Below are 23,695 nucleotides of genomic sequence, written 5' to 3'. Positions count from 1 at the left end.
TAAATTAAACAAAAATATTATACTTGATCATTTATTTATTGAGGAAAATGATCCAATATTACATTTCTGTGTTACAAAACTATGTGAACCTGTAGGATTAGCAGTTAATTTGAATGTGAAATTTCAGGTGTTTGCAATCAATGGGATGACCATCAGATGTGAGTGAGCACCCTGTTTTATTTAAAGAACAGGGATCTATTGGAGTCTGATCTTCACAACACATGTTTGTGGAAGTGTATCATGGCATGAACAAAGGAGATTGCTGCCCATCTGCATTTTACTAAAGATTACATGGACAAGCTAGAAGGCTATTGGAAAAATGTTTCATGGATGGATGAGATCAAAATAGAATTTTTGGTTCTATTTTGAGAAGCGTTATGTTTGGAGAAAGGAAGACAATGCATGCCAGCATAAGAACCTTATCATGGTTTGGACCCATTTTGCTGCATCTGAGCTGGGACGACTTGCCATCATTGATAGAACAATGAATTCTGAAGTATACCAGCATATTCTACAGGAAAATGTCAGGACATGTGTCCAGGATCTGAATCTCAAAAGAAAGTGGTTCATGCAGCAAGACAATGACCGTAAGCACACAAGTTGTTCTACCACAGAATGGTTAAAGAAGAATAAAGTTAATGTTTTGGATAGGCCAAGTCAAAGTTATGACTTTAATCCCAATAGGAATGTTGTGGAAAGACCTGAAGCAAGCAATTCATATGATGAAACCCACCAACATCCCAGAGTTGAAGCCTTTTTGTACTGAAGAATGGGCTAAAATTCCTCCAAGCCAATGTGCAGGACTGATCAACAGTTAGCAGAAATGCTTAGTTGCAGTTATTGCTACACAACACCAGATACTGAAAGCAAAGGTTAATATACTTTTGTCACTCACAGATATGTAATATTTTATCATTTTCCTCAATAAATAAATGACCAAGTATAATATTTTTGTCTCATTTGTTTAATTGGGTTCTCTTTATCTCCTTTTTAGGACTTTTGTGAAAATCTGATTATGTCTTAGGTCATATTTACGCAGAAATGTAGTAAAAAAATGCTATAAATTTTCAAGCGTGTGTGTGTTCGTTCTCGCTCGCAGTAATGTCTGTTTGGATACAGTTTCAGAACAGCTAAAAGTTACCTTTCTTTGTGTTCTGCCAAAAAGACCAAAATCTCGTTTCATTCTTTTTTTGACTCGTCATTGCCTCTCAATGGAATGTCCACTCTGTACTGCACTGACTGCATTTTTTTTAACTGAAGTCATGCTGGTCTTTGGAGGAGTGAGAAAGCGAGTGTGAGAGATGTTAACAGTCCGTATCCTGTACTGTAAACAGCGACAGCGCCATACTAAGTTTAAACAAATAATTCCTATCACATTAATTCCTATCACATTTCCACCAAACTTTCCAGGCAAAAGGCCTTAAGGGCTAGAATTAAATAATTTGGGGCTGATTAGCCCTAGCGACGCCCCTGGGTACCGATGTCGGATTGTTTCTCAGGAACCAAAAGTCCAATTGAGCTCAAATTTGGTGTGCTGCATCATTCTACTAATCTATAACTGAATTTTTTTTTTTTTAAAAAATTAGGTTACTTTAAAAAACATGCCTGTCTTCAGCCAAGCAGGTTTCAGCAGACATTTCATACAACTAATATCAAGCAATCATCACAAAATCTGATAAGTATTTTAATCTATGGACTTTTTATTTTTCTTTATAACTTGACAAGATCTGGCGGTGTTATTTGCTGAAGGTGCTTGGACCCTGACTGCTTGATGATGATGATTGCTTCTTGTGGCTGTATTTATGCATTGTTTTTAATTTATCGTGTTTTTGAACTTTTCATTCAGTGCAACTGTGATCTGAAATAATAATAAAGCTGAAAATTTTTAGGTTGAAGTTTTCAATCTTCTCTTTGTCACGAGTGAGAGCTACTCCAGGAAGACATTTGTGGTTCACTGCCAGGACTGTGCACGCAAAGGCAGCAATGACCTGGATGGTTTTGTGGTGCTAGAACAGTACAGGATGGAGGACCTCATGCAGGTCTATGACCAGTTTTCATTAGTAAGTCCACTTCATAATACTTAATATTAATATTTCATAATACTTAATGAACAATATAGCACTTAATACATAATACTGCATTTAGTTTTTCTAATTGGCTGAAATTTACTCTTGAGACCAGGTCCTGTTTAGCTTACCATTCACATTTATGCGAAAATATATGAACTGTTTACATCTTGATATTTTCCAAAGTTCGGATGGTAAAATTTTTATATATATATATATATATATATATATATATATATATATATATATATATATATATATATATATATATATATATATATATATTAGTAGACACATTTTTATGGAAATGCAAGTGAAAGGAGTACTGAAATACTCGTCTTAATTAAATTAAACTAGTTACTCTAATATTTTTTTTAAACATAAGGCATGACCTAGGGAATTTAGACTTTTTGAGCAGGCATGTAAACTGCTTAAGTGAAACAAGTGAACAAGAAGTGCTGTGCTATGGATCAGTCCAGTGGCAGCTAAGACAGCTTTTTGCTTTCTTTTCTTTTTTTTTTTTTTTTTGCATTTGAGCTGTTTTTTGTGCTGTTCACCTGATACTTAGTGCCAAAATAAACAATAAACCAGCCTTAAAGCATTCTGAATGTGCAGTGCAAATGCTTTATTTGCCTTTGCAGTTTTGTCAACTGCATTATAGGCAGATTTCAGTATTTTAAATTGATAATGCTGATCACCCCTATACACAACACATATTCATGCATTTGTGTAGCTAGAAAATTACATTTTTGATCAGGTCTGTAGATTTTGAGTGACCCTTTTTCCATTTTGGGGAGTAGGGAAAACACTATAACACCTTTTTCTGTTTTTTAGGCTCCTCCCCTGCATTCATCTTCATCTTGACATTAGGACTCTGTAGTTGTGAACAATATCACATTACAGGAACTTTAAAAAAAAAAAAAAAAAAAAAAAAAAAACTGGAAAAAAGGACCATTTCTGATATTCAGGAAAGTCAAGGCTGTGCGGTGCATGGCCGGTATCCATAGTGACCGCCCAGGGCTGCCCACTGAAGCAGCTGTGTGTGTCTATGCAACATGTTGTTAAAGTGCAGCACATCATGTTGGCCTACAGGGGGCAGTAGTGGAAGCACTTCTCGCAGGACGGCTCTCTCCTATACGGCTCGGCTCTGCTTCTCCAGAGAAATTAAAACAAAACACAGGGGAAATGTTTTGTATATATTGTATGAACAGCTGGCATAGTCACAAGACTACTGACTTGAGAAATCCGCCCCCCCCCCCCCCCCCCCCCATTTTCCTTTTCGTACTTTGTTAATGAGCTGATACACAATCCTTTATTCTTTGTGTCTAAAAGGGTGTCCCTTACATTACACACTAGCATAGCTGGTCTTTTTGTATGAGAAATAGCAATTTTACCACTAAAAAATATTATGTGAAGATTTAGGTGATCATATATATATATATATATATATATATATATATATATATATATATATATATATATATATATATATATATATATATATTTTTTTTACTGCTTTTATGTTTTATTAGTCTCATTTTATATATATATATATATATATTTATATATATATATATATATATATATATATATATATATATATATATATGTCAATGTTTTTATTTCTTATGTAAGAAAAAGGAAAAATAGTGAAGAAAAAAGATACCAGCCAAGTCACAAAGAAAATGGATTGCACATAGACTAAGGAATAAAGTTTAAATTGTGACTCTCCTCCTAAACACGCGTGCCCGTGTTTCTAATATTGATGTACATTTTCACTATTTATAAATGCATATTTATTGCTTGAAGATATTTGTTGATGGAATGCTGTTATTTTTTTCCCAGATTACCTGCCATTAAATTTGAAGGAGTTTTGTCATTTAAACACTACTCCTGCATTTTCTATATAAAAATAAACCTGCTTAGCAAGCATTGTACAGAAACCATTAAATTGTTTTATTGTTTGAATTTATTGAGTTATTAAAAGTTTGTAATATATCCATGCACATGTTATATTAATGGTTTACAAAGTCATATTTTACGGCTTTTGCCTTTGTCTTCCATTTCCTTTTGGGCATATCAAATAATACCTGATAATGTTTATTGTAAATGTAATATTTACATTTATTAGTTTGGTCAAGAACAGGACGATAATTCAGAGTGCATTTGCTAGAACATTGACAGTATTACATGACTGCTTTTCAGTAATAATGGTTTACACACATGGTCCCTAAATTTTTGCAAAATTTGAAAATCATGCATTGAAAATTTATTGGCATCCAAAAATAGATGAAAAACATGAGTGCTGGCTCCTTTTCTGGTACTGTGCAAAAATGGCACACTACAGGACATTGTTTGGTGTGGTGCATGTTAGTTATTAACTTTATGATGTCAAGAATCCATTCAGTTGCGTAACAATATTGTTATGTGGTTAGTCACCTTTCATCATTGTCTCTTCTACATAACACTCATATTTGGACAACACAGTTCATCTAATCTCCTTTTCTGTTGAATTGAAAATATGAAAGTCTGATTCAGATATACAGGTGCATCTGAAAAAAAAATTATATCGTGGAAAAGTTCCTTTTTTCCCTGTAATTTAATTCAAAAAATGGAACTTTCATATATTCTAGATTCATTACACAAAGTGAAATATTTCAAGCCTTTTTTGTTTTACTCTTGATCATTATGGCTTACAGCTCATGGAAATAAAAAATCCAGTATCAAAATATTAGAGTATTATGAAAGTTCCACATTTTGAATTAAATTACAGACAAAAATGAACAATATTCTGTTTGTTTTTTTAGTTTTTTTAGATACACTTGTATGCTATCTGCAGCTTTATGGATAAGTTTCATTGGTTGGTCAGTGCTCAGCTTCACTATGACACCAGAAATCTTCTACTTGTCATGTTTAAGTTTTCAGTTCAAAGATACTAGCTGAAATTTCAGAATTGGTTGATTTACCTATTTTGTTATTCATTAATCATTATTATAGTTTTTTTTCCATTTCCCCCCATCCATTCCCAGATATTTTAATGCAGCAGCACATGTTCTTTGTCTCTAAATGAACACTGCGTTAATTCATGCAGTTTGGTATCACCACATGTGTATCAGAACTATCAAATTAACAGATTACAGCTACACAATCCATATAAACAATCAAGTAACAAGGTGAGCTATGTAACTGAAACATTATTACATATAGTAGCACACAAAGGCCATTGAGTATTATTTACACCCCCTGTAGAGAAACTTTCTTTTGCTAAACATGAGTGAGTTAGAAAGCCCAGTCAATGAGGTAGCTAACTTTTAAACCAAAATCACATAAGTGAAACTCTGTTAAAGAAATTAGTTTATTTAAATACTTCAACATGTGTTAATGATGTAACTTACATTTCTGAGCTGTACTCATGCACCAAACATGATTTCACAAGATGCTTAAAAGATGGATCTGAAACCCAGCAGACAATGTAGCTGTAGGTTCACTAACACAGATATCTACACTGCATGCCAGGTACAAGACCATCTCTGATGCCTTTGCAACATTGACCTTTGGGTTGTATTAGTACTATGCAAGTATCCCATAAACCCCATGCTACATGATTCAATTTAACAGACAGTTCTCTTACATAATGCTTCCTTTATCACTCAAATCATTCAAAGAGACAGGTGGAAGCTACTGCTGTTCAAAGGATTATGAAACATGTGTTTGGGTCTTGGAGAAACTACATTTCTCAGAAGATTTAATTTAATGAATGAAGTCCATTAGAGACCCAGTAGCCAGATGTAGCTGCTGACAGGTAGACAGGACCTACACTGATTACTGAGCAACTGAGGGGCTCCTGAACAACCTGCTAACTGTAATCTTATATGAATGTGAGATTAGATGTTACAACAGTGAAGAAGTTAAACCAACATATGGTCTATTATTTACTATATGGAGTACTTAAAGACATGTTTATTATTCAGAACTTGTAATTGTGATTGAAATCAGAAATTATATTGTGATTCTTTTTGTTTTCATAGAACTCACAGTATTTATTACAGCATTCCTTTTTCTTGTGGGTTGGCTCTGTCATATAGCAATACATGTAATGTTCTGCTGCAATAACATCATGATGAATGATCATGTAAGGTTGCATGCTGATTAGTTGTGCGTTCCTGCAAAAAAAAAAAAAAATGACAGAAAGGCTTATACTCTATATTGTGTTGGTGGGCAGTTGTATCATCAGTGTGGTAGGCTGATGTGACATGGAAAAAGGAGACCCACCAGACACATAAGCTCGCCTTAGGTTCAGGTAGTGGGAAGTTAAACATGAGTTAGTGTATTTTTTTTTAACCTGACTCATTTCACTCAGGTTTGAAAAATGGTTCTTGGACAGAATCGCATCATAACATTTTATTGAACATTTTCTACAACTGGCTTATAGGGGGCACTAGATAAACAGGAAATGTAAGGACATACAACAGGACAATGTTATCACTTTGCTAATTAAGGGAATACCATCTAGTGAGATATTTCATGCACTACCATTTCTCTCACTTGCCCTCTTGCTCTCTGCCTTTCTCACTCCCCTTTTCGGTCTCCTGCACTGTGTCATCTATCTGAAAGTTGTGGCGTTCCCCTTTTCCACTGCTGCTTTACTGCATCACCTTTTTCTGTGATTTGACTGGCTGTATGACAACACATGACTCTTCAATTTTTTTTCTATGAATCAGAAGGAAAAAAAAGGCCCAACGCTGAGGAAGTCAGCGTGATGGAGGTATCTGGTGTATGTAGGAAAAACAATCATGTATAACTATTCAGCCAAGATTTTCAAGTGTATTTTTCAGACAGACCTTGTCTCTCATTTATGACAGTGTTTTAGGACAACTGTTAAAAACAAAAACAATAAGATTATGAGAATAGTGTTGCAATATTTAGAGAATAAAGTCAGAATATTATGACAAAATGTTACATATCATGTTTGTGTGTTTAAAATGTAGGTGGTGAAGATTTTGTGAATTTGTTTCTTTTGTTGAAGGTTGTCTTCAAGGCTAACAATGGTTACATCTGCGTGCCAGTCAAAGAAAATGTGTGGATGAATGAAATTCAAAAGGATCGATCCAGGAGGAGTGGAAATCCAGTGCACTCCGAGTCCCTAATGAGTTATGGCATATTGACTACGATACAATGTAGACCAATGGCAAGTCATTATCCCATAAAGCATCGGGGACTCGAATGCTGTACTGACAGTGCTGGAGTTATATCTGTTATGCCACAGATGTAACCATGGATAGTCTTCAAGGTGACCACTGCTTTCACCGATTTCCGATAGAGATCTAAATGGAATCTCTGTTTGCTTCTCTAGGCTCATTGTTTTTTTTTTTAAACATAATTGTGTGTACTGTGAAACCCAATGGAACATTCCACGCACCGTGCATGTGGAATCAATTCCCATATGGGATTTCCTGATTCTCTGGACCAAGCTAAACACTTGGACATGTAATTCAGATTCAAAATGCCAGAATTTTGTCTAGAACAAGAAGAACTAGATTCGACACTTTCTGAAGAAAATGTGAATGGCGCAAAATTCAACACGGACATGCAGCCACATATGCCAGTCAGTAGGGGGAGCTACATTGCATTTTAGCCAGGTCTAGTCCCTAAGATTTACAAGAGGATATATGACAAGAGCATGACAGGCGAACAAGGTCCAAGCTGTGACACCTGTGTTTTATTCCCCATTGATTCTCTATGGGTTGAAAACACAAGAGTTTTTTTGTCCGCAGTTCGAACATTGTTAGGCTGTTCGCTTAAAAGTCAAAAGCATGTCCATAACACAAAAGGTTGCGTGCCAAACATTTGTCTGAAAGAACAATAATTATAACTAGCTATGCACAGTTTGAGGAAAAACTTTGATGTTGGCTAGACAAAGCAAATCTGAAAGTTTAAAATAGTTATCAGTTTGAAATGTGAAGGCAATGTACAGTTTTAAGAAAGAAAGAGAGACAGATAGATAGGGTGCCAATATCTGTAGAGTTGATAGAGACAGACAATGCTTTTAGAGTTGATTAGCTAGATAGGGTGCCAGTACTTCTAGCGTCAGATAGATAGATAAGTTGCTGATACTTGTAGTTAGATAGATAGGGTGCCAATATTTGTAGAGTTGAATAGATAGGGTCCCAATACTTATAGAGTTGATTAGAGAGACAGCCCGACACACAGGATGCCAATACTTGTAGAGTTGATTAGATAGATAGATAGATAGATAGATAGATAGATAGATAAAGTCAGAGTGCCAGTAGTTGTAGTTAGATAGATAGGGTACCAATACTTGTAGAGTTCACTGGATAGATAGGGTGCCAAAACGAACTATCTAGCTATTCAACTCTACAAGTATTGGCACCCTACCTATCTATCTATCCAGTCAAGTCTGAAAGTATACATATAGGGTGCCAATACGCGTAGAGTTGAATAGATACATAGATAGATGGATGGAGTGAGTATCTGTTATGTGTACATAAGTGAGAGGGTGAGAGGGAGAGAAAAGGGGTTTCAAGCAGAGATTTGACAGCTGGTGTTTGAAATGTTAAACATTCCGAGCCAGGCTCTGAACATTCAAGTCAGTGCAAGTGTACAGGAGTTTTGGGTATTTTTGATTGTCCACTACACAAAAACCGAGCAGTTACCGAAAATAGAGCATGATCAGTCTCAACGGCCTGAAGGACTTTTCTGGTTTGGTGGAAGTAGCTTGAAAGCACAAGGAGTTATAACAGTCAGAAATTTTGAATGGAATTCTATCAGAAATTTGGACATTTTGAGCTTCCGTAACAGGAAAACCGTAAATCAGATCAATTGGAAAAGATATAGCAACTTAAGAGTAGACTGAAGTTCTCTACAGAGTTTGCTGGCTGTAGCTTGAAAGCTATGAGGGGAGTAGCATACAGAAATGAACTGTCTCAGAAGAAGAGGAAAAATAACTAGATAGGTAAAGTTTGAGGACAAACTTTGATGTTGACTTGACAAAGCTGGTATGAAGAGTTTAAAATGGTTATTAGATTGAAATGTGAAGGTAATGTGGAGTTTTAATAAATGTATTTAATAAATGTATAAATAAACCCTATGCAAATATTTATCTTCTTCTTCAGAAGAAGAAGCAGAACTAGACTTTACATTTTCTGAAGAAATGTGAGTGGTGATTGCCCATGTAATATTCAACACTGACATTCAGCTGCACATGCCGGTCAATAGGGGGAGCTACATGTGTGTATATGTTTGTTGAAGCATGAATAATTTGACATATACTCAACAAAAAACGAAACATCTTCTCACATTCAACTGCTTTTATTTCCAGCAAATTTCTTAACATGTGTAAATATTTGTATTAACATAAAAACATTCAACAACTGAGACAGAAACTGAACAAGTTTCACAGACATTTGACGAACAGAAATGGAATGAGTCCCTGGGGTGGGTTAATACCAAAAGTAACAGTCAGTATGTGGTGTGGCCACCAGCTGCTTTAAGTACTTACAGTGCATCTCATCTTCATGGACTGCACCAGATTTGTCAGTTCTTGCTGTGCGATGTTACTCCACTCTTCCACCAAGGCATTTGCAAATTCTCAATCACTTCTGGGGAGACATGGTTACATGTAATTTTCCACTGCAAGGACGATGAGCTGTGCTTCCTTTCTCCCTGTAACACTGTCTTAGGCATCTTACATTACAGACGTTGCAGTTTATTGCTCTTGCCACATCTGCAGTCCTCATGCCTCCCTGCAGCAGGCCTATGGCAAGTACACACAGGTGAGCAGGCACCCTAGGCATCTTTCTTCTGGTGTTTTTCAGAGTCAGTAGAAAGGTCTCTATAGTGTCCCAAGTTATTGTATTGAACAAGCATGAGAAACATTGTTTAAACCCTTTTTGTACAATATTATCTTTAAAATACAGTCTTCTGAAAAAGGGATGTTTCTTTTTTGCTGAGTTTAAATTGGTAGCTATATTGAGTCTATAACTCGAAATTTTAATATAATAGGCTTTATAGCAGTCTCAATACCCCACCGCAATTCTCCTTATTGAGCCAAGTGTTTTAATGTCACATGTCTTTGTTGTGGTAGTCATGTGATTCACCTTTTTGGGGGGTTAACATGTACGTGACGTCACTGAAATACCCATAATGCATTTCTGCGCACAGAGGTGATGATATTGTCATCCCCCATGATGCAATTCTCCTCAGTGTGCTGATTGTTTGTTGATAGTTTATGTCCTGTTAGGTCCTACTATAGATTTCTGAATGAGTGTGTATGGGGGAAATTTCATCAAGAATATCCGTTGGGAATTTCACATGAAACATACATGGGAATGGCGAGGAACGTAATCATGCACACATATCTCAAGAATTCCCAGCGATCTGAGGTATGATCTGTGTCTAAGTCAAACGGTGCGGAACTAGTTAGGTGCAGAATATTTCCTATGGAGATAGTAAATCTAAACTAGTGTTTCTGTTTGAATGTCTGCTCCTCTAGACTCATTTTACATTAGTGTGTATTGCGAATTCCAGTGGGAAATTCCACATAGCGTACATGTGGGATCCATACCCAAGTGGGACTTCCTGATTCTCTGGACCAAGCCGAACACTTGGACATTGGTGTTAGTGGGGAGGGGGGTCCAATATTTCCCACTATTGTCTATGGAGCTGGAATAACGGCCTTTTCCGGAAGTTTCTGGTAAAAATTCCAAAATGAGATTTGTATATGCCGGGTCTACTCCCTAAGACGTATGAGAGGCTATGTGATACGAGCATGTCAACCGAACGACGTCCGAATTTTATTCCACATTATTTATCTATGGGCCAAACATGTGCGATTTTTGGGCAACTTTGCATAGTAAGCACCAATAATAACAACAACAAACAACAGCAACTAGATTTTTACATTTTCTACAGAAAATGAGTGGTGCTTGCCTGTGCACAATTCGACAACAACATGCAGCAGCACATGCAGACCATTAGGGGAGCTACATAGCTTATGTCCTGTGTTTGTTGAATCATAACAAATTTGATATATACATATATATCAATATATATATATATATCTCGGTATTATAGGCTTTATTGTAGGCCAAGAACCCATACTGCAATTCTCCTCATTGAGCCGAGCATTTTGATATGTCACGTGTCTATGTTAAGGTAGTTTTGCAATTCTACTTAATTTGTTAGAATATTTTTGTGAAAGGAATATAGCTGGGATGTGCACCAAAAGGGTGTTGAGCTTCACAAAATGGGAAGTGGCTATAAGAAAATAGCACAAGCATTGAAAATGCCCATTTCCACCGGGGAAGCAGGGCAATAATTAAGAAGTTCCAGACAACTGGAAATGTTATGAATCAACCTGGAAGAGGACGTGTGTCTATATTGTCTCAATGCACTGAAGAGGATGTTTCGAGTGGCTAAAAAATCTCCAAGGATCACAGCTGGAAAATTGCAGAAGTTAGTTGCGTCTTGGGGTCAGAAAATCTCCAAAACTACAATCCGAAGTCACCTACATCACCACAAGTTGTTTGTAAGGGGTAAAGAAAAAAGCCTCTAATCTCATCCAAAAACAAACTCAAGCATGTTCAGTTTGCCAGACACTACTGAAACTTCAAATGGGATCGGGTTCTATGGTCAGATGAAACCAAAATAGAGCTTTTTGGCAATAAACACCAGAGGTGGTTTTGGAGCACACAGAGAGGTAGCCATATGGAAAAGTACCTCATGTCCACGGTTTAATATGGTTGTGGATCTTTAATGTTTTGGGGCTGTTTTTCTGCCAGAGGACCTGGACATTTTGTTAGGATACATGGCATCATGGACTCTATCAAATATCAACAGATATTAAATGGAAACCTGACTGCCTCTGGCAGAAAGCTTAAAATGGGATATGGTTGGATCTTCCAGCAGGACAATGATCCAAAACATACATCAATACAAAAATAGTTTACTGACCACAAAATCAAGGTCCTGTCATGGCCATCCCAGTCCCCTGACCTGAACCCCATAGAAAACCTGTGGGGTGAACTGAAGAGGAGAGTCCACCAGTGTGGACCTCGAAATTTGAAGCATTTGGAGAGATTCTGTATGGAGAAATGTTCTCAGATCCCTTGCCATGTATTCCCCAACCTCATCAGGCATTACAACAGAAGACTCAGAGCTGTTATCTTGGCAAAGGAAGGTAGCACAAAGTATTGACTAAAAGAGTGCCAATAATTGTTGCACCTATATTTAACGAAGATATTTTTTGATAAACCTGTGTTTTGTTTGCAATTGTTTGATATCCATGAGAGCAGCGTATTTTTGTGATTTTTTTTTTACAAAAAAAATCAAAAAGTTAAACAATAAAGACAATTTTTCACAGCCTTCTTTGCTCATATTTATCGAGGGTGGCAATATTAGTGGTGGACACTATACCTTATAAATGAGAATTCTTACCTCGATCACACAGTCCATACAAACCCCTCTCTTGTCTTTACTTTTATGTTACTCATAAATTTTTCCTCTTTTTCTCTCCCCACTGCCCTATTTTCTCTCTCCAGGCTCAGGCTCTACAAATTGGCCCACCTCCAAGTGACATGCCTCTGAACTCCAAACTATAGAAATTCGAGAGGACAGTAAAGAACGTCAAACTGGATGTGCATCAGAGACGAATGAGAGTAAAGTCAGCACTTAACCTTCCAACACACACGCACACGACAGGTGGCCTTGTAGACTAATTTAGCTTTGTGTTCAAAGTATGAATGAAAATCTAGAACGAATGAGTTATTGACAATCTTTAAGATCATATAAGAAACAAATCATATCTTGACACCAACAACAAGGTGTCACATTTCACTACACACAGGTTGACCTACATGACTAACCAATATAGTTCATTCAGAAAATCAAACTTTACCCTTCACCCATATGGCTTGCCTCATTTACTCCCTTCCTCTGTCCTTCTTTATCTCTCTCGTGCTCTCATTCACACAGCTGCTGGTGCTGTGGGTTGGCAGATACTCACCATTTCATGAGGAACAAGGACAGCATGCAATGGTATCAGATCTTCTGAGACACAGAGATGCATAAATCAGATAATGAAATTTGTTATTTGTACTAATAATGAAAAGCATATTAGCTGAAACAAAGGTTCCATTTCAATGAAATCTTTTAATATTAACAAAAGTGTCAATTATATAGTTATACTCGTTATAGTTGCTACTAGTTTCAATTGTTAAAAAACTTCTCATTTGATAGAATGGAAGCACTCACTCACAAATAGATACAAATGACATAATTAATTATCCAGCATTACCTTGTTGTAGAAGTGCCTCAATAAAGTACCTTTTTATACACCTCAGTACATGAACATAATAATATGACAGAGGCAGAATTTGTAATGTAATAATGTTACCCCCAAGATATAAAATGGAAGTCCAAGTTCAGACCTAAAAAGGCCATCAGTTTTAAAACCTATAAGAATAGAAACTAGTAGCCCTGCCTATTATCCATGAAGGAAAGTAGAGATTAAATAGCATCAGTGATGAGCATGTGTAGAGGATGTTGGCCTCCTTTTGTTTTTACCCAGTCTTCCTCTCCTCTTTTCACTTTCTCCTTATACAAAAACTGTCCCCCACCAACACACTACCCACAAACCTGTTCCTCACTTGGCTGTGGCACAACAACTGTGATGTCATGCAATACATGCTCATAACCCCTCCTCAGTCAATCCCCCAGTTAAATTCTCTACTTACTCCCTCTGTTTTCTCTTCTTCCTGTGTTTCCAGTGACCTCAGTTCCATAGTCTTAATCTTTTAAACAGTGCAGGAATTTACCAATCACCATGCTATGGGAAGAATGAGAAAGAGTACACTACCATTATGATAAACACAAGATGGGTGTCAATGCTGAATTAAGGAGTAATCACTTTCAAATGGCCAATGGAGAGCCAGGTATGGCATAAGTAGGCCTTCACCCACATTACCTTCACCCACTACCATACAATCTTATATTTTCTCTCTTTTCACTTGCCATCTCAAATATATTTTTAATGTGTCATGACTCACTGTTGTGACGTGACATTGAACATACAAGCTCTTTTGCTTGAAGAAGGGTAACTGTTACCAAAATATCTATGACAAGTCACATTGCAAATGCATGACAAAACAGAGGTGATACTGTACTTACAGAACAGTCTACGGTCATGTAGAACTGTCTCAAGAATTCTGTGAGTCCTTCTTTTAGCACTTTCTCCTATTCATTATTTCCCATAACACTTTTTCAATCTCTGTGTGCCTGATTCATAATTTTTACTGTACACTGTACCCTTTATTTCCTCCCGTGCTCCCGAACTAGACCTTTTAAAAGATAGGAGGGAGCAGTAAGTGTGGAGGGGCAGGTCTTCTTCATTTTGCTCCATCCCATCCTGTATAGGGTTATAATTGTTTCATATTTCCAAAAAAGTAGATTACGATCCACAAATAAATGTAGTGAGCTTCACAAAAATTAAACAAATTAACAAATAAATAGAATGAGATCCACAAATATATGTTAGGAGTTTCACAAAAATGAATTAAATTCACAAATAAATAAAATGAAATTTTTATAATATGTTGATGTTAGAACCATTCTCCTCTCGTGAGTCCTCCTGATCGGCCACATTAGAGAGCCTTAATAGTGTACGAGTTCGGTGTAGTATGACTCTGTTCCCACCGTGATTGTAAAACAAAACGTGATTGATGGGAGCAAGAACGTGCTACTATCGGTCAGTGCAATGTGGCCATTATCAGACTGGCTTGAGTAGACGGTGGGCGGAGTCCACCTATTTGTGGATTTGTGTGCACTCTTGATGCTAGAAATGTTTCAAAACTCACATATGCATGCAGCAATCCACAAATGCACAGGACGCGATCCTAACATATATTGGATCTCATTCTATTTATTTGTTAATTTGTTTAAATTTTGTGAAGCTCGCTACATTTATTTGTGGATCGTAATCTATTTTTCTGGAAATATAAAACAATTCTAACCCCATAATCCTGAGAGTTGTCACTTTGCTCTGAATGTCTGGGTCAGGGGTAGGTCATTCATTGAGGAGGAAAATGCCAAAACTGAAACTCTGAGAAGGGAAAAAATACTTACATTAAGTAGAACTGAGAGAAGAATTCAGATAATATATACAGGGCATCCGGTAAGTATTCACAGCGCTTCACTTTTTCCATATTTTTTTATGTTACAGCCTTATTCCAAAATGGATTAAATTCATAATTTTCCTCAAAATTCTACAAACAATACCCCATAACAACAACGTGAAAGAAGTTTGAAATCTTTGCAAATTTATTAAAAATAAAAAACAAAAAAAGCACATAAGTATTCACAGCCTTTGCTCAATACTTTGTTGAAGCAGCTTTGGCACCAATTACAGCCTCAAGTCTTTTTGAGTATGATGCTACAAGCTTGGCACACCTATTTTTGGGCAGTTCCTCCCATTCTTCTTTGCAGGACCTCTCAAGCTCCATCAGGTTGGATGGGGAGCATCGGTGCACAGCCATTTTCAGATCTCTCCAGAGATGTTCAATCAGGTTCAAGTCTGGGCTCTGGCTGGGCCACTCAAGGACATTCACAGAGTTGTCCTGTAGCCACTCCTTCGTTATCCTGGCTGTGTGCTTAGGGTCATTGTCCTGTTGGAAGATGAACCTTCGCCCCAGTCTGAGGTCCAGAGCACTCTGGAGCAGGTTTTCATCAAGGATGTCTCTGTGCATTGCTGCATTAATCTTTCCCTCGATCCTGACTAGTCTCCCAGTTCCTGCCACTGAAAAACATCCCCACAGCATGATGCTGCCACCACCACACTTCACTGTAGGGATGATATTGGCCAGGTGATGACTGGTGCCTGGTTTCCTCCAGACATGATGCTTGCCATTCAGGCCAAAGAGTTCAATCTTTGTTTCATCGTGGTCTGAGAGTCCTTCAGGTGCCTTTTGGCAAACTCCATACGGGCTGTCATGTGCCTTTTACTGAGGAGTGGCTTCTGTCTGACCACTCAACCATACAGGCCTGATTGGTGGAGTGCTGCAGAGATGGTTGTTCTTCTGAAAGGTTCTCCTTTCTCCACAGAGACATGCTGGAGCTTTGTCAGAGTGACCATCGGGTTTTTGGTCACCTCCCTGACTAAGGCCCTTCTCCCCTGATCGCTCAGTTTGGCCGGGCAGCCAGCTCTAGGAAGAGTCCTGGTGGTTCCAAACTTCTTCCATTTACGGATGATGGAGGCCACTGTGCTCATTGGGACCTTCAATGCTGCAGAAATGTTTCTGTACCTTTCCCCAGATCTGTGCCTCGATACAATCCTGTCTCGGAGGTCTACAGACAGTTCCTTGGACTTCATGGCTTGTTTTGTGCTCTGATATGCCTTGTTAACTGTGGGACCTTATATAGACAGGTGTGCGCCTTTCCAAATCATGTCCAATCAACTGAATTTACCACAGGTGGACTCCAATCAAGTTGTAGAAACATCTCAAGGATGATCATTGGAAACAGGATGCACCTGAGCTCAATTTTGAGTGTCATGGCAAAGGCTGTTTTTTATTTTTAATAAATTTGCAAAGATTTCAAACAAACTTATTTCACATTGTCATTATGGGGTATTGTTTGTAGAATTTTGAGGAAAATAATGAATTTAATCCATTTTGGAATAAGGCTGTAACATAACAAAATGAGGAAAAAGTGAAGCGCTGTGAATACTTTCCGGATGCACTGTATGACTGATCTAATCCAGAGAATGTACTGATGAAACGGGTATTAATGTTATGATCCTTAGGCTTTATTTACAACTTCACATAATAGGTAACATATACAGAAACACACTGTGCTCTTAATAATGAAATTGGTTTCAATGTTGAAAACATAAGCATACTTACAGTACTGAACAAAAGTCTTATGACACCTGATAAAAAAGTATTTATAAAACTTTACATGTGTTTGTGGTCATTATCCTGCTGATAGTAAGATTTTACCACTCAATTGTTTTCTCAAAGTACAGCATGATGAATCAAAATTCATCTTTCATAGTTAATTTTTTTTCTGTCATACTGATGTATCTGAGAGGTGGAACACATTTTCTGTAGTACTGATGCATCTGTGAGGTGAAAAATCTAAATTTTGTTCTCATTCATTGGGCATTATAATACTCAGTACATTTACGTGGACAACAATAATCCGATATTAACCCGCTTAAGCCAATATTCTGATTAAGAAGCTACCATGTAAACAGCAATTATTAGTTACCTTAATCCGATTAAGGTCATACTCGAAGTAAACACAAACCAAATTAAGACATGTGGAGTACTCCTGTTGTAGTCGCATTATCGACATGCGTTACAGACATGTAAACACCTTAATCACATTATTAATGTCGTGTGGGAGTTTTCACCGCATTTTGCGACAGGACACGATCACACACGGCAGTGCTCAACCGTTTTACGGCAAACAAGAGAGCACAGCTGCATCCCAAACCCCATACTTACCTACTATAGGCCTGTAGTAGACGAAATACATGCATCTCGGCTACTAAATAGACGGTAAGTATGTGGTTTGGGATGCAGCCCACGGCTTGAAGCAGTCGTCTATTTGCACGTACAGCATGACAAATAATTAACCGCACTTGAAGTGTTCATAATAATTTTAAATAAAAACCCCCAAAACTGTATACGGTATCATAACGAAGACGAACTGTATGTTGATACGTGAAATTCGGGGAAGGAACGTCAGATGGCGTGGCGTGGCGTGGGGACGTAATGACGTGTGCCGTTAATCGAACTATGTTCTATAACATGTAAAACGGGAACTAAAGGAATATTCTAAAAGCGACTCATGTAAACACCTTAATCACAATACTGTCTTATTCAGAGTAAGGTCAATAATTAGATTACTGCTGTCCATGTAAATGTAGTCACTAGCTGCGTTTACATGGACAACAATAATCCACTCTTAATCCGATTAAGACCATACTCTAATTAAGAAACTACCATGTAAACAGCAATTTTTACTTACCTTAATCTAATTAAGGTCATAATCGAAGTAAGCAATAATCTAATTAAGACAGGTGGAGTACTCCTGTTTTAGTCGCATTATGGACGTGTAGTAGTGACATGTAAACACCTTAATCACATTATGAACGTCGTATGGGAGTTTTCACCGCATTTTGCGACAGGACACGATCACACACGGCAGTTTTACGTTTTACGGCAAACAAGAAAGTTCGGCTGTGTCCCAAATCGCATACTTTCCTAATATAGGCCTGTAGTGGGGAAAAATACATGTATCTCGGCTACTATATAGACGGTAACTACGCGATTTGGGACACACCCACCGCTTCAAGCAGATGTTTATACGGCTTCAAGCAGTCGTCTATTAGCACGTAAAGCATGACAAATAATTAACTGCACTTAAAGCATTCGTAAAAATTTTTTATAAAAACACCCAAAACTGTATACGGTACCAAAACGAAGACGAACTGTATGCGTGAAATTCTGGAGGGACGTCGGACGGCGTGGCGCGGTGACGTAATGACGCGGGCTGTTAATGATGTTATGATCTATAACATGTAAAACGGGAACATGACAGGAGTATTCTAAAAGCGACTCACTCATGTAAACACCTTAATCACATTATTATCTTACTCAGATTAAGGTCAATAATTAGATTACTGCTGTCCACGTAAACGTAGTCACTGTTTGTCATGCCCAGCTTTATTCAGCCCTACAAACAGAAAACTCATTAACTCTTCTAACACTAAAGAAGATGGACTATGTTTAAATGGACAGCATTAATCTAAAAGTTGTGCTCTTCTGGACATTTAAGAGATCATTAGCTTTCTAGATTTTTAAAAAAAACTTTTATTTTAATATTGTATTATTGCATATCGTGTAATGTTGAACGGTGATTTTACAAACATATAAAAGAGTCACTGTGCAGAGGAAATATCTTTAAACAGAACTTTATTGGCAAAGAATATTGCCCTGTCCATCAATTGTATGCACAGAGAGTAATAGAAGTTACTCAAAGTCCTTTACAAACTGTTCACAGTGAACCATTTTGATCCTAAAGTGACTACAATGACATGATAAAAATGAAATTTACTTCAACACTGAGCTTTCACTTAGATATATAGCATTTTGATCTTCCTCCTTCAACATGAAACACCTCAAACGGTCTTGTAGCGGAGTGCAACCACTTTCACAGTGTTGATACAATAAAAACACTTACATGTTCAATGTGTTAGTCAAGTTGCCAATGGAAAAGCATAACTAGAAACAAATAATTTATATTAAATACACCAATTGTCCCATGATTTTTATATCATGCAAAACATACATATAACATTTATGTTCTATGGTCTTAACCTGTGTGTATGGTTCTAATGTCTTTTCTGATGTACGCATTTTCTGATGTATGCATATATAATCCTTGAGACTTGAGTCTCTAAAGAATATCGTTGCAAATTATATATTTTTAAAAAACAACCAAACAAAAAAAACGTATACACTGTATTTGACAACAGGTCAACCTTTTAGATAGATTAAGGATGACTGGTCTAGTAATCTACACTGCATACTTCTTACATAAACTAGCAATACACTACATGCTAAAAATGATTTTGTGGTCCTGTTTTACATTGGCAGTACTGGAATTTTAAACAAAATACATGTGTCGTGCACTATCTATATTATATATTTTTAAAAACAGTTTCAGGAATCCAGCATGCCTATTCCCACATCCTCGGTCTGCTACATATATGTTGAGACATCATAACTAAAAAATGTTAAATTGTAAATAGCCAATAACAGTAAAATATTTATATTTATTATTCTGTAATTATTTTAGTAGATACATATTTTTGTATGATGTAGAAATCTTAATATCTTTTTTTTTTAATAGGACATAGATATACAAATTTTGAGTTTTGAAGCCTGGTCACGTGACATTTATTCAGCATATATAAAAGATAATTTTATATAAAGCCTACGCTGGTTAAGATATAATACTTTACATTTGGCTGGAATATTCTACATTTTATATCGTGTGTGTGTGTGTGTGTGTGTGTGTGTGTGTGTGTGTGTGTGTGTGTTCGCATTCCTTCAACACAGAATGGCCTTTTTAGATTAGATTCAACCATTGTCATATAGTTGCTTGTCTTTTCGTCGATAGTTATATATGATTTAAAGATATGATTTTTATATTTCTTTGTGTCCAAAGACTACATATAGTGCTGTGTGTGTGTGTGTCTTTCTTTCTCTCCCACATATTTAACCCCCTTTTCTTTTTCCCGCTCTCAGTCAGTCCGGGCTCTCCAGGCCTGGCCGCGTTCCAAAACACAAAGGCCCCTCCGCTTCCCTCCCTCGCTCCCTCCTCTCTCCGGAAAGGGGAAAACCACCCTTCTCGGTAGCCACGGAGACCCCTACAAACCCCTGCTCGTTGTGAAATCACTCTCTCGTTCCTCATTTTAGTTTAGTTCACCAATTACACTACTAAACGGACCGGGTGCGTGCCTTGACTTAACCTAGCTGGGAACAGTCCAAAAGCGCAAGACCACACACACACACACACACACACACACACACACACACACACAACCCCAATACCCCCGCCCCCCTTCCTCCAAGCCATTCCGCACTTCATCAATTTACATCGTAAATAACTGTATACAAACAAATAAAATAAACTCGACTGCAGCGAGTGTAGTGACTGTATTTCACAAGATGCCGGTGTTTACTGTTTCAGCGACATGTTTGACAGAGGAGACGGAATGCTCAAAGGATCTGATTGTATAAATCTGTTAAAGACAGTAAAAGGTATTGCAGCTTGGCCTACCTTTAATGCATGTACGGCGTCCCAGGCTTGTCTCCGGTTGTGCGCCAACTGTTCCGAGCTCTCTCCTCGCTGTACTTCTGCTCTGCTAAAACCACACAAAGAAGACAAAGAGGTGGTTTAATACTAAAGTACACGCGCGCTGCCGTTACGCGGCCCACCGGATTACAAAAGTCTACTTTTGTGAGTGATCTCATCCCCTTTCGCTTGCCATTTGCCGCCCTCTCCGTTCCCCTTTATCAGCCGTATGGAGCTCACGCTGCTGTCGCGCGCACACGGTATGTGTCAGTCTGTAATGTCGGCTGCTTGTTCACGCTTCCAGATTCCAGCTGCGTTTCGGGGCCGTGCCTTAACTATCTCGTCTCGTCTCGCATTGTTGACGTTACACCACTACTGACCTCAGGTTAGCGACCTTAGCATCGCCTGTACTTTAATCGAATTTGTTCAGGATTTATGCATTCAGAATTGTATTCGGGGGAATTTATTGGTTTGATTCAGGTGTTTTCAGCTGACAACTCTGTACAACTGTCTTTAGGTCACACCCACTATAGAACTGTCTTACTGAGTTTCTCAGGGTGTTTAGTACAGTAAAGATCACATTATCAGCTTCCTGTACATTATGGGGTGGTTTGTCCCTTTAGATCAATCACTAAAGGTGGAAAATCCAACACTGGGGTTTCTTTTCAAAGGATTCCAATCAGAACCTAAAAGTGAAAGCCATCCACAGAATCCTTTAGAAACCCATTTGTTTACTAATATCCAGTGCAATGATTATCACTTTGAACTCACAGGATTTTTGTTGTTGGTACATTCCTAGTTAAAGTCCTCACTCTCATATCTATAGTCCCATCTGAAAGTATTGGGACAGCAAGGATAGTTATTTTCTTTTTTGCTATACACTGAAGACCTTTGGGTTTTAAATCAAAAGATGAATATGGGATTGATTTCATTTGCTTTCATTTCCTGATATTCACATCTAGATGTGTTAGATGTGTTAAACAACTTAGCACGTGGCACCTTTGGTGGCAGACCACCCAATTTCTTTTGGAGCAGATAGACTTCAAATAAGTGAAAGTAAATAACACTTAATATTTGGTTGTTGCTTGCTTGCAGTAACGGCATCAAGTGAGCTACCCTCTTACATCACTAAACTGTTGCATTCATCTTCCCAGATATCAAAATTTACCTGGCCCATTTGTGGTACTTGCTTTAGTTCTGGTCCAGTATATGCCTGGGTCCCAGATCTGGCCCACAAACTGTAAACTGTGCAGAGGTAATGGATGTGGCCTATGCACTATTGTGAATAGAAATGATAAGTGTGACATGGATTTGACCCAGACATGATTAAATTGCCACATTAATTTTTTTCATAATTCATTAATTCTTAAAAAATTTTGATATTCAAATAAAATAACAACAATAAAACAGTTTAAATTAATGATTTTATATTTTTAAGTTCAATTCAGAAAGTATTAAAACTTTTCCCTATGACTATCTGTATGAAAGATATGGATTTTCTGCAGATGGTATAGTTTATGTATGAGGGCTTCTTGAGCCGTATGTAAAAAATCTGACAGGCTGAAGCTGCTCTTACTGTACCGCAAACTGTATGACCGTATGTGTTGGTGTTGCTTGTATTGCTCTGCAGTGCTCTGCAGGTTGGTCCAGGAGGAGAAATGCTATATATATATATATATATATATATATATATATATATATATATATATATATATATATATATATATATATATAGTAGATTTAAGGTTTGATGATTGACTTGGCCAGTTTAAAACCTTTCACTCTTTTCCCCTGTTGAAGTCCTTTGTTGTGTTGGCAGTGAAGTAATTCCATGCAAATGTCAATCTCACCTTTAAATAATAAAGTTCTTAACAAAAGAAGAAAAACCCATTTTAGGTTGTCCATTTAGGTCTGTATTTTACTGCATTAATGTGTTGTAATAGAAATTTTGTATTGTATTGTATTGCATTGTATTGCGTATACATAGTACACAGTATATAATATATACTTGTATATTCTATTTTATTCTATTCTCTTCAACAGTCCACAGTTCAGAAAAGAAATGTCACTTTGTAACATGCAATGCTGCCTGATCCAGACATATGTAATCCATGCAAATCCGAATTCAACATTAGCAGTTCACCATCTTTTTCTAATGTGAAGGACTCAGATGACACATCTATAATAAAAATAAAAGACGTTACAAAAGAGCTTGAAAATAAGTGCACATTTGTGTGGGACTGCGGGTAGGCTAATATTACCATACAATCTTGCTAATTATTCATCAATGGAAATAGGCAGCATTTAAAAAGAAATATGTAGTAAATTATTCATCATTGTGCAACACGAATACCACATGCCAAAAGAATATACACTTACACTACTCGAAAAAAAGGTGTGAATGTTTTTTGCCGCTTTGAGCTCTTCGCGACCTCTGAGTGTTCAGCGCGGGTGTGAGCATGGACGTGACACATGATGTGAGTGACCAATTGTCATGGCAAGGTCAAGTCACATAAAGCCTTATAGACACATACACATATAGAAATCAAAGATACACAAATTGGCCATGGCCAGTGAAAAAGTGTGGGGGACGAATTTATGTTTTATTAAAAGTGCTGGGGACATGTCCCCCGTGGATTCTACACACCTGCATGTGAGGGCTAACTTCTTAAAAAAAGTGAAAATTTGACAAAAAGTTGGATTTACCATTGATTATTAACCATGTTATTACTGTTTGCAGGAATACC

The 23,695-nt window shown here is 37.3% G+C and overlaps 1 protein-coding gene and 1 long non-coding RNA gene across 8 annotated transcripts in view; one reads left to right on the top strand and one right to left on the bottom strand.

Annotated features, from left to right (window-relative positions):
* kdm6al (lysine (K)-specific demethylase 6A, like) overlaps window positions 1-13,822 on the top strand; it is a 202,826-nt gene extending 189,004 nt beyond the window's left edge. For 3 of the 6 annotated variants that reach the window (XM_053684636.1, XM_017481103.3, XM_017481102.3), the window contains 2 exons: window positions 1,890-2,060; window positions 2,901-3,511. In XM_053684636.1, the coding sequence (XP_053540611.1) occupies window positions 1,890-2,060; window positions 2,901-2,930 (201 nt within the window). In that variant the 3' untranslated portion in view covers window positions 2,931-3,511. Of the gene's footprint in view, window positions 1-1,889; window positions 2,061-2,900; window positions 3,512-12,625 lie in introns of those variants that run through there. The other 3 variants (XR_001814098.3, XR_008397601.1, XM_047158979.2) reach the window with 3 other exon arrangements.
* Window positions 6,236-21,392, bottom strand: LOC108272610 (uncharacterized). Of its 2 annotated transcripts, none has more exons than XR_001814099.3 (4): window positions 20,934-21,392; window positions 13,820-13,911; window positions 13,090-13,133; window positions 6,236-9,840 (listed from the first exon to the last, which is right to left on the bottom strand). It is a non-coding gene; the product is annotated as an uncharacterized LOC108272610 (long non-coding RNA). The 2 variants fall into 2 exon arrangements; XR_008397602.1 differs by having other exon boundaries at window positions 13,090-13,130.
* Between the last annotated feature and the right edge of the window lie 2,303 nt (window positions 21,393-23,695).

The sequence above is a fragment of the Ictalurus punctatus genome, chromosome 12 (genome assembly GCF_001660625.3).
Source record: "Ictalurus punctatus breed USDA103 chromosome 12, Coco_2.0, whole genome shotgun sequence".
Classification (NCBI taxonomy): Eukaryota; Metazoa; Chordata; class Actinopteri; order Siluriformes; family Ictaluridae; genus Ictalurus; species Ictalurus punctatus.
Note: the sequence above shows the minus strand (reverse complement) of the source record. Positions and strands in the feature narration are given on the sequence as shown.